The following is a 13,575-nucleotide window of genomic DNA, read 5'->3' on the forward strand; positions in this document are numbered from 1 at the left end:
AATATCAATCGCGTAGTTGCTGTTGATCCACGTTGAACGTTCAACGTTGCTTCGGCACCGAATCACCGCCGCATGAAAAGCAGATCCTTCTCCTCTCGTTAAGTTTCCTCACTTGTTTCTCTTTCTATTATAGCGCTTTCAACGGAGAACGTAAATGGCCGTCGAAACATCGGAAGGTGTATTCTCGTCGACGGTTATCGCTAACGAATTCCCGGTCGACTAAATATTTGATGTCCATTGCAGAGCCTAGAATAGGTTCGTCGGGAGCCGGAAGAAACGTTAACGCACCGATCGAGAATTTTCGGAACTGGTGAGCCAAAAACGAAAATCTCGAATAGAAGGGTCGGACTTCGATGGACCATTTAACAATTTAGTATAGGAATCTGGAAATGTTCGTGAAATCGCCAGAACCTGTTATTCACATTACAAGCAAGTAAATAAAAACATAAAAATAAATTGTTATGCACTTGTCTCGAGACATCGGAGCAATAACTCTGATATAAATAAAACTTAGAAATGTTTAAATTTTCTTAATAGGCTGCATATTCAATCTGTTACGTACGCTCCGACTTTAATGTTATATTTTATTGTTACGGCCAAGTGGCCAGGATTTATGGCAGGGGCCATGTGTTTGGGTACCCGGACGGTATGGGTCTGTCCCGGGCCGTTCCCGGGCACATCTGGCACCGTCATAACGTCTCCTGGTCCTTAAGTACGGTCCAGTCAACTACGGTTGGGTCTGGCATTGTTCGGGCACGTAGGCCCATCAGCGCGGGAGGTCTAGCGGGAGTCATTTTGCCACTCTCCCGCCACTCCCGGCCCACCGTTTTGGGGCAGTCTCACTTGATTTGGGATTGCCGTGATTGGACCGTAATTCCTTGCCGCCCACCCTAGGTTAAGTAAAGGTAGGGATAACCGAGGTGACCTCGTGGATGCCACACGGTTATTCCACCAGTCCTGAACTGTGCATCCACCCTGATACATCTTGAGTCGTCAGTGGATACAGAGGTCTCCCGGGAAGCTAGTTGTTAGAGCACCCGGTTAGCAAATAGAGTTTTTTGTCGGCACACCACGTGCAAGATACCACAAAGCTCGAAGCTCACAAGGAGCACCGCGAGCAATAACATTTGGTCCTTCGAGCCGGATACTGTGTGGAAAGGTCCACACAGTACTGTAACCTTGTTGGAAGATTTGGCCGTCGACTTGTACATCCAGTGCGGCGCCTGTGTGTGAGGACTTGGCTCAACACCCCCCTGGACGTGATAGCAGCAAGCGGCGTGCATCTTCAAGGGTTTGCACGACCAATAACATTTGGTCCTTCGAGCCGGATACTGTGTGGAAAGGTCCACACAGTGCTGTAACATTGTTTGAAGACTTGGCCGTCGACTTGTACATCCAGTGAGGCGCCTGTGTGTGAGGACTTGGCTCAACACCCCCCTGGACGTGATAGCAGCAAGCGGCGTGCATCTTCAAGGGTTAACACGACCAATAACATTTGGTCCCCCAACGGATTTGGAAAAGGAAGAACTTCGACCTCTTGGAAGTCCGCTGTCTTTTGTACATCCAGTGCGGCTGCCGTGTGTGAGAACTGGGCTCACCACACCCCTGGACGTGATAGGAGCAAGAGACAGTCGTCATCCGGGTCCACGCTTCGAGCGCAAGACCACTCGAGATTGCAGCAAGAGCCACGCAACCTAAGCTTCCATCGTCCAGGCAACAGCATCCAGGACGTCATTGTCTACTGGGACTCTGGACGCACCTCTAGCCGCCAGGACGCAGCAGGCATCCTAAGGGACGATTCGAGGAAGCCACGTGGTCACGCTAATCCAACCCGTCTATTCCGTGAGTCATTTCCATTATTTTAATCTGTGTTAGCCTTACACATCATGGAAACTGTAAAGTCATGCGTTACTGAGCGCCGGACTCTCAAGGCCAGACTCACCATGTTCAAAAAATTCCTCGAGTCTGAAGGCGCAACGGTAGATGTAATAGCTTTTGAGAAACGCTTGAGAATGAATGAGGGTCTCTACGAAACCTTCAACCGCATTCAGACCCAAATAGAATGTGTCGTCATGTACACCCCGCACGAGGAAGCGCAGTTTGCCGAGCGCGAGTCCTTTGAAAACGATTACTACTCGATCATATCCAAGGGTGAGACACTCCTTTTGAAAGCTCGCGAAAACTCAGTCACTGCGACGAACTCCGATTCGGAAATCGGTCTATCTCTGCTCGGGGAAGTCGAAGAGGTCGGTAACGTAGAGGTCGGTAACGCGGAGGTCAATGGTAAAGACCACGATCCGTGCGAACAGCACTTTGTTGAACCTACTAGGCGCGACGAGCAGGTGCGATCCGTCGTAGCGATTCCGTTCAACGATAGGACTCATGAATTGGGAGAGTCTCGTCCTCAGGCGGAACGTGGGCTTCTGGATTTAGAACGCAAATTCAGGAAGCAGCCCGACCTCCAAGCGCAGCATAAGGAGTTACTTCGCGAATATGAAAATCTGGGCCATATGTCAAGATTGGATCCGAAGGACATAGGAGGGGTCAGCGGTAGCTATTACCTGCCTCATCATGCAGTGATGAAAGGCAATAGCACGACCACCAAACTTCGGGTCGTCTTTGATGGCTCAGCGAAAACCGCGTCGGGCGTTCCGTTGAATGATACACAAATGGTAGGCCCCCCCACACAGGATGAGCTGTTTGACATCCTGCTGCGATTTCGTAAACATGGCATTGTTGTGTCCGCGGATGTTGCTAAAATGTATCGGCAGATCGCGGTTAGAGGGGAAGACCGAAGCTACCAACGCATCCTGTGGCGTTTTTCGGAACACGATGCGATAGGGGGGTACAGCCTCAACACCATCACCTACGGCACCGCGTTCGCTTCCTACTTGGCCACTCGGGTCCTTCAGCAAATCGGGAAAGATTGCGCGCACTCGCTGCCGGATGTTAGCGAAGTCATCCGGAGCGACTTCTATGTCGACGACCTGCTGACCTGCGAAACTTGTGAGCAGGCGTTAGTTAAATTGACAACCTCGGTTAGCCCGGAGCACCCAGTCTTGAAACTGATTGAAGGGCAGTCATGCTATAGCAAGTTGTTACGAATCGTAGCATATGTTCTCAGAGTCTGCTCAAAGAGTCAACGGACGGATAAGGCCTCGCGAAGCAAGTCTCAGGGTTCCCCATCAGTCATGGAACTTTCTTCAGCCGAACGAATTGTAATCAGGGTCACGCAAAACCATCACCTTAGCGTCGAAATGAGGCAGCTAGGAGCTAGGCAGCCGTTAGATCGAACACGCTCGTTATTGTCCCTAAACCCCTTCGTGAACGAACTCGGGATCATTAGGGTGGGCGGCCACCTGCGGAATGCTCCGATAGCCTTCTCGCGAAAACATCCGATCTTAATACCAAGTTCCAGTCCTCTGGCAGTCCTGATAATTCGGCGCGAGCATCTCCGATTGTTGCATGCCGGTTGCCAACAAACTCTCGCGTCTCTTCACGCGAACTACTGGATTCCATCAGGCGGACGAATCACGCGGAAGGTTGTGCGTAGTTGCATGAGATGCTTCCGGACGAAGCCTGGCGCCGCGCAACCCCAAATGGGTAATTTACCAGCCGATCGCGTTACTCCTGCCCGGGCTTTTTCTACGTGCGGCGTGGACTATGCCGGCCCGTTTCTAGTAGTGGACAGCGGGCGCTCTCGAACTAGTAGGAAGGCCTATCTGTGCCTGTTTGTTTGCTTTGTGACCAAAGCAGTTCACTTGGAGTTGGCAGTGGATTTGACCACTGATTCATTTCTCAACGGCCTACGTAGATTCACTGCGCGACGAGGAATGTGTCGTGTCATACACTCGGATAATGGCACGAATTTTATTGGAGCGCGAGATGAGTTAAGGGACCTGGGTCACTTACTGGCATCCCCCGCTCACAACGACAAGGTTAAAGGGGCATTGGCTCAAAACAAGATTCAATGGCAGCTGATCCCCCCACGCGCGCCGCATTTTGGCGGATTGTGGGAGCGGGCGGTCCGCTCCGTCAAAACGCACCTGAGACGTGTGATAGACGAGCAGAGGCTCACATTCGAGGAGATGTGTAAGGTTCTAACACAGGTTGAAGCCTGTCTTAACTCCCGTCCCCTCCATCCTTTGTCGTCCGATCCTTCTGATCTGAACCCACTGACGCCTGGTCACTTCTTGGTGGGAGAGGCGTTGACGGCATTGCCTCATGTCCATCTCCTGGACACCCGGCGAAACCGGCTGAATAGGTTTCAGTTGTTACAGCAGATGGTTCAGCACTTCTGGAAGCGCTGGCACCAGGAATATCTGCATGGGCTCCAACAACGTCGGAAATGGAGACAAGGATACGCTGTTGTTCCCAAGGTCGGTGCTCTGGTTCTCATCAAGGAGAACAACCTACCCCCCATGAAGTGGGCCCTAGGTCGCATCTGGGAGCTGCATCCCGGTCAGGATGGTGTCTGCAGGGTGGTCACCCTCCGTACAGCCCAGGGGACATTGAAGAGGCCCACCACCAGGACTTGCTTGCTGCCTCTCGAAGACGAGCTCACCGGATCGAGTACCGTTGAGCCACCGCCGATTTTATAATCAATTGTTGTTGAACTAGGGTAGTTCAAGGTGGGCGGTATGTTACGGCCAAGTGGCCAGGATTTATGGCAGGGGCCATGTGTTTGGGTACCCGGACGGTATGGGTCTGTCCCGGGCCGTTCCCGGGCACATCTGGCACCGTCATAACGTCTCCTGGTCCTTAAGTACGGTCCAGTCAACTACGGTTGGGTCTGGCATTGTTCGGGCACGTAGGCCCATCAGCGCGGGAGGTCTAGCGGGAGTCATTTTGCCACTCTCCCGCCACTCCCGGCCCACCGTTTTGGGGCAGTCTCACTTGATTTGGGATTGCCGTGATTGGACCGTAATTCCTTGCCGCCCACCCTAGGTTAAGTAAAGGTAGGGATAACCGAGGTGACCTCGTGGATGCCACACGGTTATTCCACCAGTCCTGAACTGTGCATCCACCCTGATACATCTTGAGTCGTCAGTGGATACAGAGGTCTCCCGGGAAGCTAGTTGTTAGAGCACCCGGTTAGCAAATAGAGTTTTTTGTCGGCACACCACGTGCAAGATACCACAAAGCTCGAAGCTCACAAGGAGCACCGCGAGCAATAACATTTATGTTGTATGTTATATTTTATGAAACAGTGCCAAATTTGCCAATAAGAAGATATAATTAGTATTGATAACATGTAGGAACCTTATCTTTATCTGCTACGAAACACGCGCTATCATATATCAGATAAGAATCTGGAATTAAATTATATTAGCTAGGTATATGTAGGTTAAAATTGTTAAAAAGTTGATCACAACAATGTGGAGGCAATATAATATAACGTAATGGAACAGTGCTCGCTAATAGCTCCAAAGCTGACGCGACAGTAAATAAATAATCGACCAAAAAAATTATCTTCGATTATTCCTTTCGTTTTTTCATCAAACGTTTGCATGTTTTTATCTGTCATGTTTTTGCCCATATTTCAAAGACGATGTTTACAAAAGCACTATTGTGCAATTTATTAAAATGTTGAATTAAATCGGAAACATTATATGTATACATTTCTTCAGATGCGACTTGAAGAAATACTTGGCTGTACATTGAACGAATTCGTGACGTAAATTAGAGCAGAAATAATCAGGCCATTCCCATGGTGCTCGGGTCTTAAAAATCCTCGACAGAGCTCAGAAATTATGGTATTTAGTGGACACGTAGTCGGGAATGTAGGAAACAGGAGCGCAAAATATTGTCCAATTCTCCCGCATTCAATTTTACACCGTACCATGTACAGAACGAATGAATTTTGGCAGAATTCTGGGGGTTTTCAACCGCTGTGCACCGTGCCGTACGTGTCGACCGTTCAATATAGCGGTTCTAAAATGAAGATATCTGATCGCGGCGGCCAGCAGTCCAGCACTGGCTGCTTGCGCTTTAAATTTATCGCAATGTATTTGCAGCTGGTAGTAAATGCATCGGTTTCACGTATCGCCTTAGCTAAACGGATAGGGGGGGAGCGTATCGCCGCTATTAAAACCTATAAATCGCGAGAATTTACGGTGTCGCGTGGAACGATACCGCGACGCGGTCCAGTTTCTTACAGTTTCCTTCGGGGAATTTACACCATGGACCACATTGACTGTTTCATTCTCATATACACCTGAAAAAGGAAAGTCTTGGCTCGTAGCGTAGCGAGTCCCTGAAAGGAACAATGTCACTTTACGAATCTGACAGCGAACGTAAGTTTCGTAAACAGAACTCGAAATCTTACCATTTCCTTAACCCTTTGCCCTAGAATCAGATCTGAGAGACGTGATCAGATAATCGTGCCAGGAATGAGAGCCGCGGTGCGTCAGTCGGGCAAATAGAACACAACTAGTTAGACTCGTGTTAGAATAGGGAATGCATTATTTGGAGTTTTTCGTTATTTAATTGTTTTATTGCGAGCTAAAGGAGGTGGCGCAGGTACTAGTTTGACGCGGTACTAATCTCCGCTGCGGTCTATGGATACCGACTTTTATAGCCAATATGCCTTCGGATAAAACATAACTGGAATCCTTTTAAACTATGAAACCCAACACCATCGAAATCAAAGCCATCAAGCTCTGAAGAGTTTATACGAGACATAAAAAACGTAGCAAAATAACGTGGGAGTCTAAAAGGTGTGAAATCCCATTACGTGTATTGAAATGCTTCGAAAGATACCATACGGTTGAAGACTATTAATTTAATGTAAATTATTATAAATTGCAGTTCAAATTTATTATAACTTATAACATTATAAAACTATAAAAACTATAAAAACTATAAAAACTATAAGAACTATAAGAACTATAAAAACTATAAAAACTATAAAAACTATAAAAACTATAAAAACTATAAAAACTGATAAACTAATAAACCTTACCTTTTCACTAATGATTCGTTCGAAATTATTTATCAAACACCTTACAAAATTAAACTAGTTGTGCCTTAGACATGTATTTACATTCCATAAAACGTATGCGATTGGCACAACTTCAGACATAGATCGTATGCACAATCGTATTAAAAGGCTCGACGCGAGACCGAGCCCTGTTGTTATTTGTGGCATACATTATTGAAACTTAAATCGTAGGGCAAGTGGTTAAACGATATTTCCTTGATAAATCACTTTCTACTGTCAATATTAGAAATTTCATTAAAAAAGTACGTAAGGTTTAATTAAATATTCGTTTCGTACTTGTTCGCAAAATACAGACCTTCGGTTTTTGACATGCATGTATGTGTCAACCAAAACTATTTTAGATTAGAAATTTTGATTTCTAGAACAATTGATTTGAACAAAATATTTCCTAAATTAGTTTTATAAATTCATCTAATCATTTTCTCGCATTTGTATACCAGAGCTGTTCAACAGCTTGCCTGTAAGGGCAGCGATTTTCAGTCCAGGCCAAGGGGAAGGGGAAGGCCCCACTTCTTTAGCTCCTCGTGGGACACCCCATTAGTAACGACACGTTATTTGGCCGAAGACGGTGACAGGGTTACCGACGAGATTACTACGAAATTGAGTAAAATAGAATGAGCATCGGACGATCGGCATATAATAGCATTGGTCAGTGTTATTCATGAATAACTCGTGAACGATGCCCCGGAGAAAATTTTTGTAAAGGAGAAAGTTGCTTCGAATGACCTCAGGAATCCCTCATTTCCCGGAAGTACCATAATTATGGGACACCTTATATATTTTCTCTTCTGTGGTCATGTTTTTTAGTAGAGTACCAAAAAGAATGACCAACGGAATTTGCTCTAGTTTCTGTATTCGATAGGGCTTATATAATATATATCGATAGGGTTATTATGGGGTGACCAATTGCTGTGCCTTTGGTTTGTTTTCGGGCATAATTAATTTTCTATTTGTCGAATAAGATATATTAAATTTAGTATAAATTTCGTTTACTTTTCAAGAAACAAATATAATATATGTTCTTCGATAAATATATAGTTAATTATACCTGAGAACAAACCAAAGGCACAGCAATTGGTCATCACTCCACACTACCTTATTCCCTTTAAAGTGCACAAACCGATGATATTGTGCAATATTTAAGCAACACGCAAAGGTCTTAGATTCGAAGAATCCTTTGAAATCGCCAATTGAAATTACGATTAATGTCTTTCCTTCGAGGTTCCTCTTTCCCTTATAAATAAATACCGAACATCGCAGTCTTTTGTCGTCCACTGGACAGTACAAGGTATAGCGGAAAAATATAAATAGACGAGCAAGTCGAAGTATACAGGGTGGAGCGGGCTGGTTGGACTGAAGAGCTGGAAGTTAAAACGTCGGACATCGTAAATTCCCGGACTCTCAGGCCAAGGAATCGAAAACCATTCCACCACGCCCCATAGATTATATTCTGAGACTCTGAGCGGTACCATAACCTCAACGGTCTGTCGGAACGACAGCCGGTTCGAAAAACGTACGCGTAAATTCCGAAATTATTGGCGGACCTCCTGGTAGCTTCGTGCTTCGTCTGTATCCGCCGAGCAACAGTTTGTTAATCGAGACGTATTTAGGCTGCGGTGCTATTGTCGCGACGCGCTCCTATGATTTGGCAGTTTCGTTTAGGACACTCGATCGTCGCCTTCGTTATTTTTGCATGGTATGGTAGTGCCAACTCGGGCCGATTTAATTTTGTACTTCGTTTCTACCCTCCATCAAGTTATTTATTATTGAATGTGGAGAGTAAAATAGATCAGAACAGCTTTACACTTTCCACCTAGTAAACAATAGACAAGTGTATAAACTGCTTTCCATACGTGGGCACGTTCGAAGTGCTTCTTGCAATTGTGTGAAACTGGTAACTCTGGCCATTGCTCTAACAATGAAGGGCTTTTTGAAACTACCAAACCAATCAAATGTTTCCGATGTTAGAATTTCTGATGTTATAAAAATGTTTCCATGAGAAACTTTCTGATAAACTTTTTTACTCAAGCGCGTATTACAGAAAAAATTGTACCATGTTGAAATAAATCCGATCTTGTCATTGTAATTAAACAATTTCCAGTGTTAAAATAAAAGTTTTGGTTTATTCGATTCGTGTTTGTTTCTTAACAAATTACCGTCCGGATGACAAAAAAATAGTCATTTCAGACTAGAAATGTCTTGATTGCTCGTGAAATGACAGAGAATTAAAAATAGTCAAAACTTAATGAAAAAAGATTGAATAGCTAAAACTTTATTTTTATTTTAAATAAAAATCCCTCATAAATGTGCAAGCTATACACAAAAGTTTTCGCACAAACAGTCCGGACCGTATTGCGATAACTCCGTTCTCTAAGTTTTCTTCCACAGCTACGTTGGTTAGCATATCTTCTTCGTTCTTAATAATGTCCTTAATAATATCTCGTAGATTATGAATGAAATTTTCACGAGTCTGGCTCGTTGTTATACTGCAAAGAGTTGACATATTTCCCGTGAAACTGTTTTGCATGAAATTCTAAACGTATGACTAACTATTGTAACACTTTCTGAAAGTCCTGTAAAGAGAGAAATTTCCAGCGTTCAGTTCATCTGACACACTTAAACTGCACCTACGAGAAATCGTTACAAACTTCCCAGACAATCCCATATAGCAGAGATAATTGACTCGGTTGGAGGCTAAATTGAGACTGACGTTTCAATGAATCGGTTACACTTTAAGGCAGCATTGGCGCACCTATCGGCCAAGGTTCTCCGGGTGGAAAGTGATTAAAGGAAACTGTGGCAGCAGTAACATCGATCCGGTGTGTTTTATGTTATCGTTTCCAAGGCGGGAATGAAACGCGCCGCGAACGCGGAAGATGGATGGCCGAGCTCGAATACAAAAGGAAACCGGTAGAATATTTTTGCCCGATATCTATTTCCACCTGTAGAATATGTTACGCGAACCGTCTATCCGCCAGGAGAATCTCAGGAAGATCGAGCAACTTTATCAGAACCGACTATCAAGTTCCGCGATGTATCAGAACGGGCGAACAAAGTGTTCGCGCACGGACAAACAGGAAACTTCGTGCTGGACGATGAAGGATGATATTGTTTCACGAGCTATGTATCCGAATGATTTCCTTATCGGAAAATCATTCAATAACATGGACTTGGTAGCCTGCATATGCAACTTAGACGAACATTTGTTCGTAGCATGTTATTGAACATCTTTCCATAACTTATGCGCAGGATCGCAAATTGTGCATTGATGTTATGAAAAATGTATCGTAGAAAGATATTAGGGACTAAAATTGCAGAAATAAACAAATTGCAGCGTTCTAGCACTTGTGACGCTTAACTGTTATTTGAAGAGTCCACTGTTTACTTATTATTGTTTCCAAATGATACTCAAATTTTAATAATTTTGTTTACATATTTCTATTGTTTTTATTTACATATATTTTTATTATTATATTATATTATTTTATTTATATCATTATTATATATTATTATTTATATTTTAATAATTTTGTTTACGTATTTCTATTATTTTTATTTATATTTATTTATATATGTTTATTAGTATATTGTATTATATTATATTATTTATATTATTATTATGTATTATTATTTATATTTTAATAGTTTTGTTTACACATTTCTATTATTTTTATTTATATATTTATATATATATATATATTTATTATTATATTATATTATTTTATTTATGTTTCTATTATTCTATTATTCTCATTGATAATGTTTTTAAAAACTTCTTAGTGTAACTACGTTTGAAGTATATGTATTGATTGTTTTTTACAATAATTTAGGTTATTATAAAATGTTACGTATTGAATTTCTGCACCTAATGTTACATTAATGTTTAATGAATGCTACATTAGAAGAATGATTAATTCAATAAACAAATATTGGAAACATAGAAACACGATTTTATTCTTCTTTGAAAGAAATTTGTAATGTTCATGTTCTATAAATTCTATTCGAAATATTCATAACGAGTCTGGCACGATTTGAAAGTGCAAGGGGTTGCTGACTATTATCACTTTAAACCAGACAATGTTAACAAATGAGAACATTTAGAAAGCCAATAATATCGCATTCACTCTGCAAAATAAAATGGAAGATATTGAAGGATATTGGAAATAGATTATGATATACGTCAAAAGTGTTACAGAATACAGAGTGCTATGTGACAAATGGAGAAATCGGCGATACCGTGTGCAAAAACCAACCAGAATTATAAAACATTTTCTCTGCACACGTTTTTCTTCCGCAACAATTGTATTTTTGAATTGAACGCTCGTGAATGGAATACGACTACGACGTGTGACTATACCTCGATTCTACTACTTACAGGGAATAGAAACTATAACGTTGATTGTTCTCTTGGTGATCCATTGTATTGACGAGTTCCTATCACATTATTTTTAACAGCGAAAACAATGTCGCTTTTCACGCGCAGAAACGCCAGGAATATCGCAAATTGTAACGTAGATTCAACTAAGTAATATTTATTTATCATTTCTACGAACTTTAACATAAAAATGAATTACTATCGTTTCATCTGTATGCTGCTTTTTAGAATTATACGATAGATTATGTTTGTTGATCTGCGGGTCAACTGTTAGTGTGGTCAAATAGTCTTAATGCTAAACGCACTCTAAAAAAAGATTTTCAATTCTTAAAAAAATGACTGATTCTGCAAACATTAATTCTTATTGAGATTTACCACCATAAGCATGGATATCCGACAGAAACACCTTCAATCACCAGAAAAAATTAAAACATTTATGGAGATCAATTTTGTTACAATATGCTTCTTACTACAGCAATATTAAATCAATTAATCTTTCAAAATTGAACATCGGTTCAGGAATCTTACAAAATTCGAATAAATCAGTTGGTCTCGTGCGTATCGTTTCACAACAATGACAAGATTTGATTTATTTTAAATTTCGTACCGTTTCTATTATTTGTAATCTATGTATTATATTGCATGCATGTATAATGTACGTATTATTTTTCTAATAACAAAAACTGTGGAAGAAAAAGATTAGAAATCAATCATTTTGACTGTTTCGATAGTGTTAAAACCAGTCCCTAATCAAAATGTTCCGTAACAATGCGTGTTTAATCGATCAGTACGGTGGAAATTCCGAAGAAAACTCGGGAAAATTGTGTACAGATTAGCAATCAGGCAAGCAACATTTCGCGACATTCCCGGAATAGTCGGTCATTATTCAGGATAATATTTTTCCAATCGGGACAGTCACGTAGCCGCAATTGGGATTGTGTCGGCGCCGGAAGCAGGCATCGCTCGTCAAGTATGCAAAACTTTCCAGCACTTCGACAATTTACAATGGAAATCGACCGACGGGAATAGTGCGCGATACATCGCGACCCGTTCTACGCAAAAGCGACAGTATCTTTTCGGAAGTTATCTCGGCCGGTTGGATCCGATTGTTCTGAATATTCGGTTCCTGCAAGGACCCAGGTCCTGTCGACCAGCTCGCGATTAGATATCCGACGAAGATACATCGCGTTTCTGTTTCTGTGTGCGAGAGGACGAGGTCCGCGCGCGATATTGCACGGCCGAAATTCCGTATCGAACGAAAATTTCGTCAAATATTGGGGCACCGCGTCACGTCGATGCCATATTCATGCGCCGTGTCTCGGTTTCCGTGACTGTCGTCTTTTAAAATTTTAGCTGCTTGAATTATTCGGAATCCCGGAAATTTCGCGAAAATGGAACGCGACGGCGAGCTGCGGGGCTCGCCATTAGAGCACGACCGATACCGAATCAAAATCAACATTAAAAATCGGACCCATATTAATCCCATTACTCCGATTGAAATTGCCCGAAACGGTTCAACTGTGGAATCTGTCATACCGGCAAGTATCGGACGTTGAACCGTTAGGGAACTATTGCCTGAGGGAAATTACTGCGGCTAGAGTTCGCCGGATATTTTCATGGCGGTAAATAGAATTTCGGATGGTATATCGCTTTACATTTGCTTCGCGCATTTTGTTATGAATGGACTCCGCGCAACTTTATCCGAGCTCGCGGTTGTACGAAAAGATTTCGCGCGGTAACTTGTTTTTCATTTCCCGTGGAAATAACCGAAATTGCACCTCCGCAACTTGATATTTTTATTGAAATCAGAGCACAATTAACTTCGCACGAATATTACTATTACCATTTTGGATACCTTGATTTTGCATGTTCTTTCTAACGACCGTCCGAGCTTCTATGTAAACAGCTTTACACTTCGACGGTAATAGGGTAACAAGGTAAAAAATGCATAAAATCAGTCTTTGAGGGTTCCCCGCAACCATGTTTGCATTTCGAAGCTTTAAAGGGTGTCTAAAATTAAAATCGAGCATTTTTAGATCGTCAATCGAGCATTGCGTTTTTACGGGTATTACCTAGGCCTGTGTATAAAAACTCCAGCTCGGCATCAATTTTTGTACATGGAGTCAAAATCAGCTGTTCGAGATCGACACCGGCCCAGGTGAACGATTCGCATTGTATACATTCAACGGTCTTCTGT

At 42.6% G+C, this 13,575-nt stretch overlaps 1 protein-coding gene across 1 annotated transcript; it reads left to right on the forward strand.

Moving 5' to 3' along the window:
- Positions 1-1,886: 1,886 nt before the first annotated feature.
- LOC143259950 (uncharacterized) lies at positions 1,887-4,601 on the forward strand. Its single transcript, XM_076524265.1, has one exon. It carries the CDS (start codon positions 1,887-1,889, stop codon positions 4,599-4,601), a length of 2,715 nt encoding a protein of 904 aa, XP_076380380.1.
- The last annotated feature ends 8,974 nt before the right edge of the window (positions 4,602-13,575 follow it).

This window comes from Megalopta genalis, chromosome 8 (assembly GCF_051020955.1).
Source record: "Megalopta genalis isolate 19385.01 chromosome 8, iyMegGena1_principal, whole genome shotgun sequence".
NCBI lineage: Eukaryota > Metazoa > Arthropoda > Insecta > Hymenoptera > Halictidae > Megalopta > Megalopta genalis.

Excerpts from the sequence above, each read along its gene's own strand:
- LOC143259950 (XM_076524265.1), top strand. The coding sequence starts at position 1,887 with ATGGAAACTGTAAAGTCATGCGTTACTGAGCGCCGGACTCTCAAGGCC.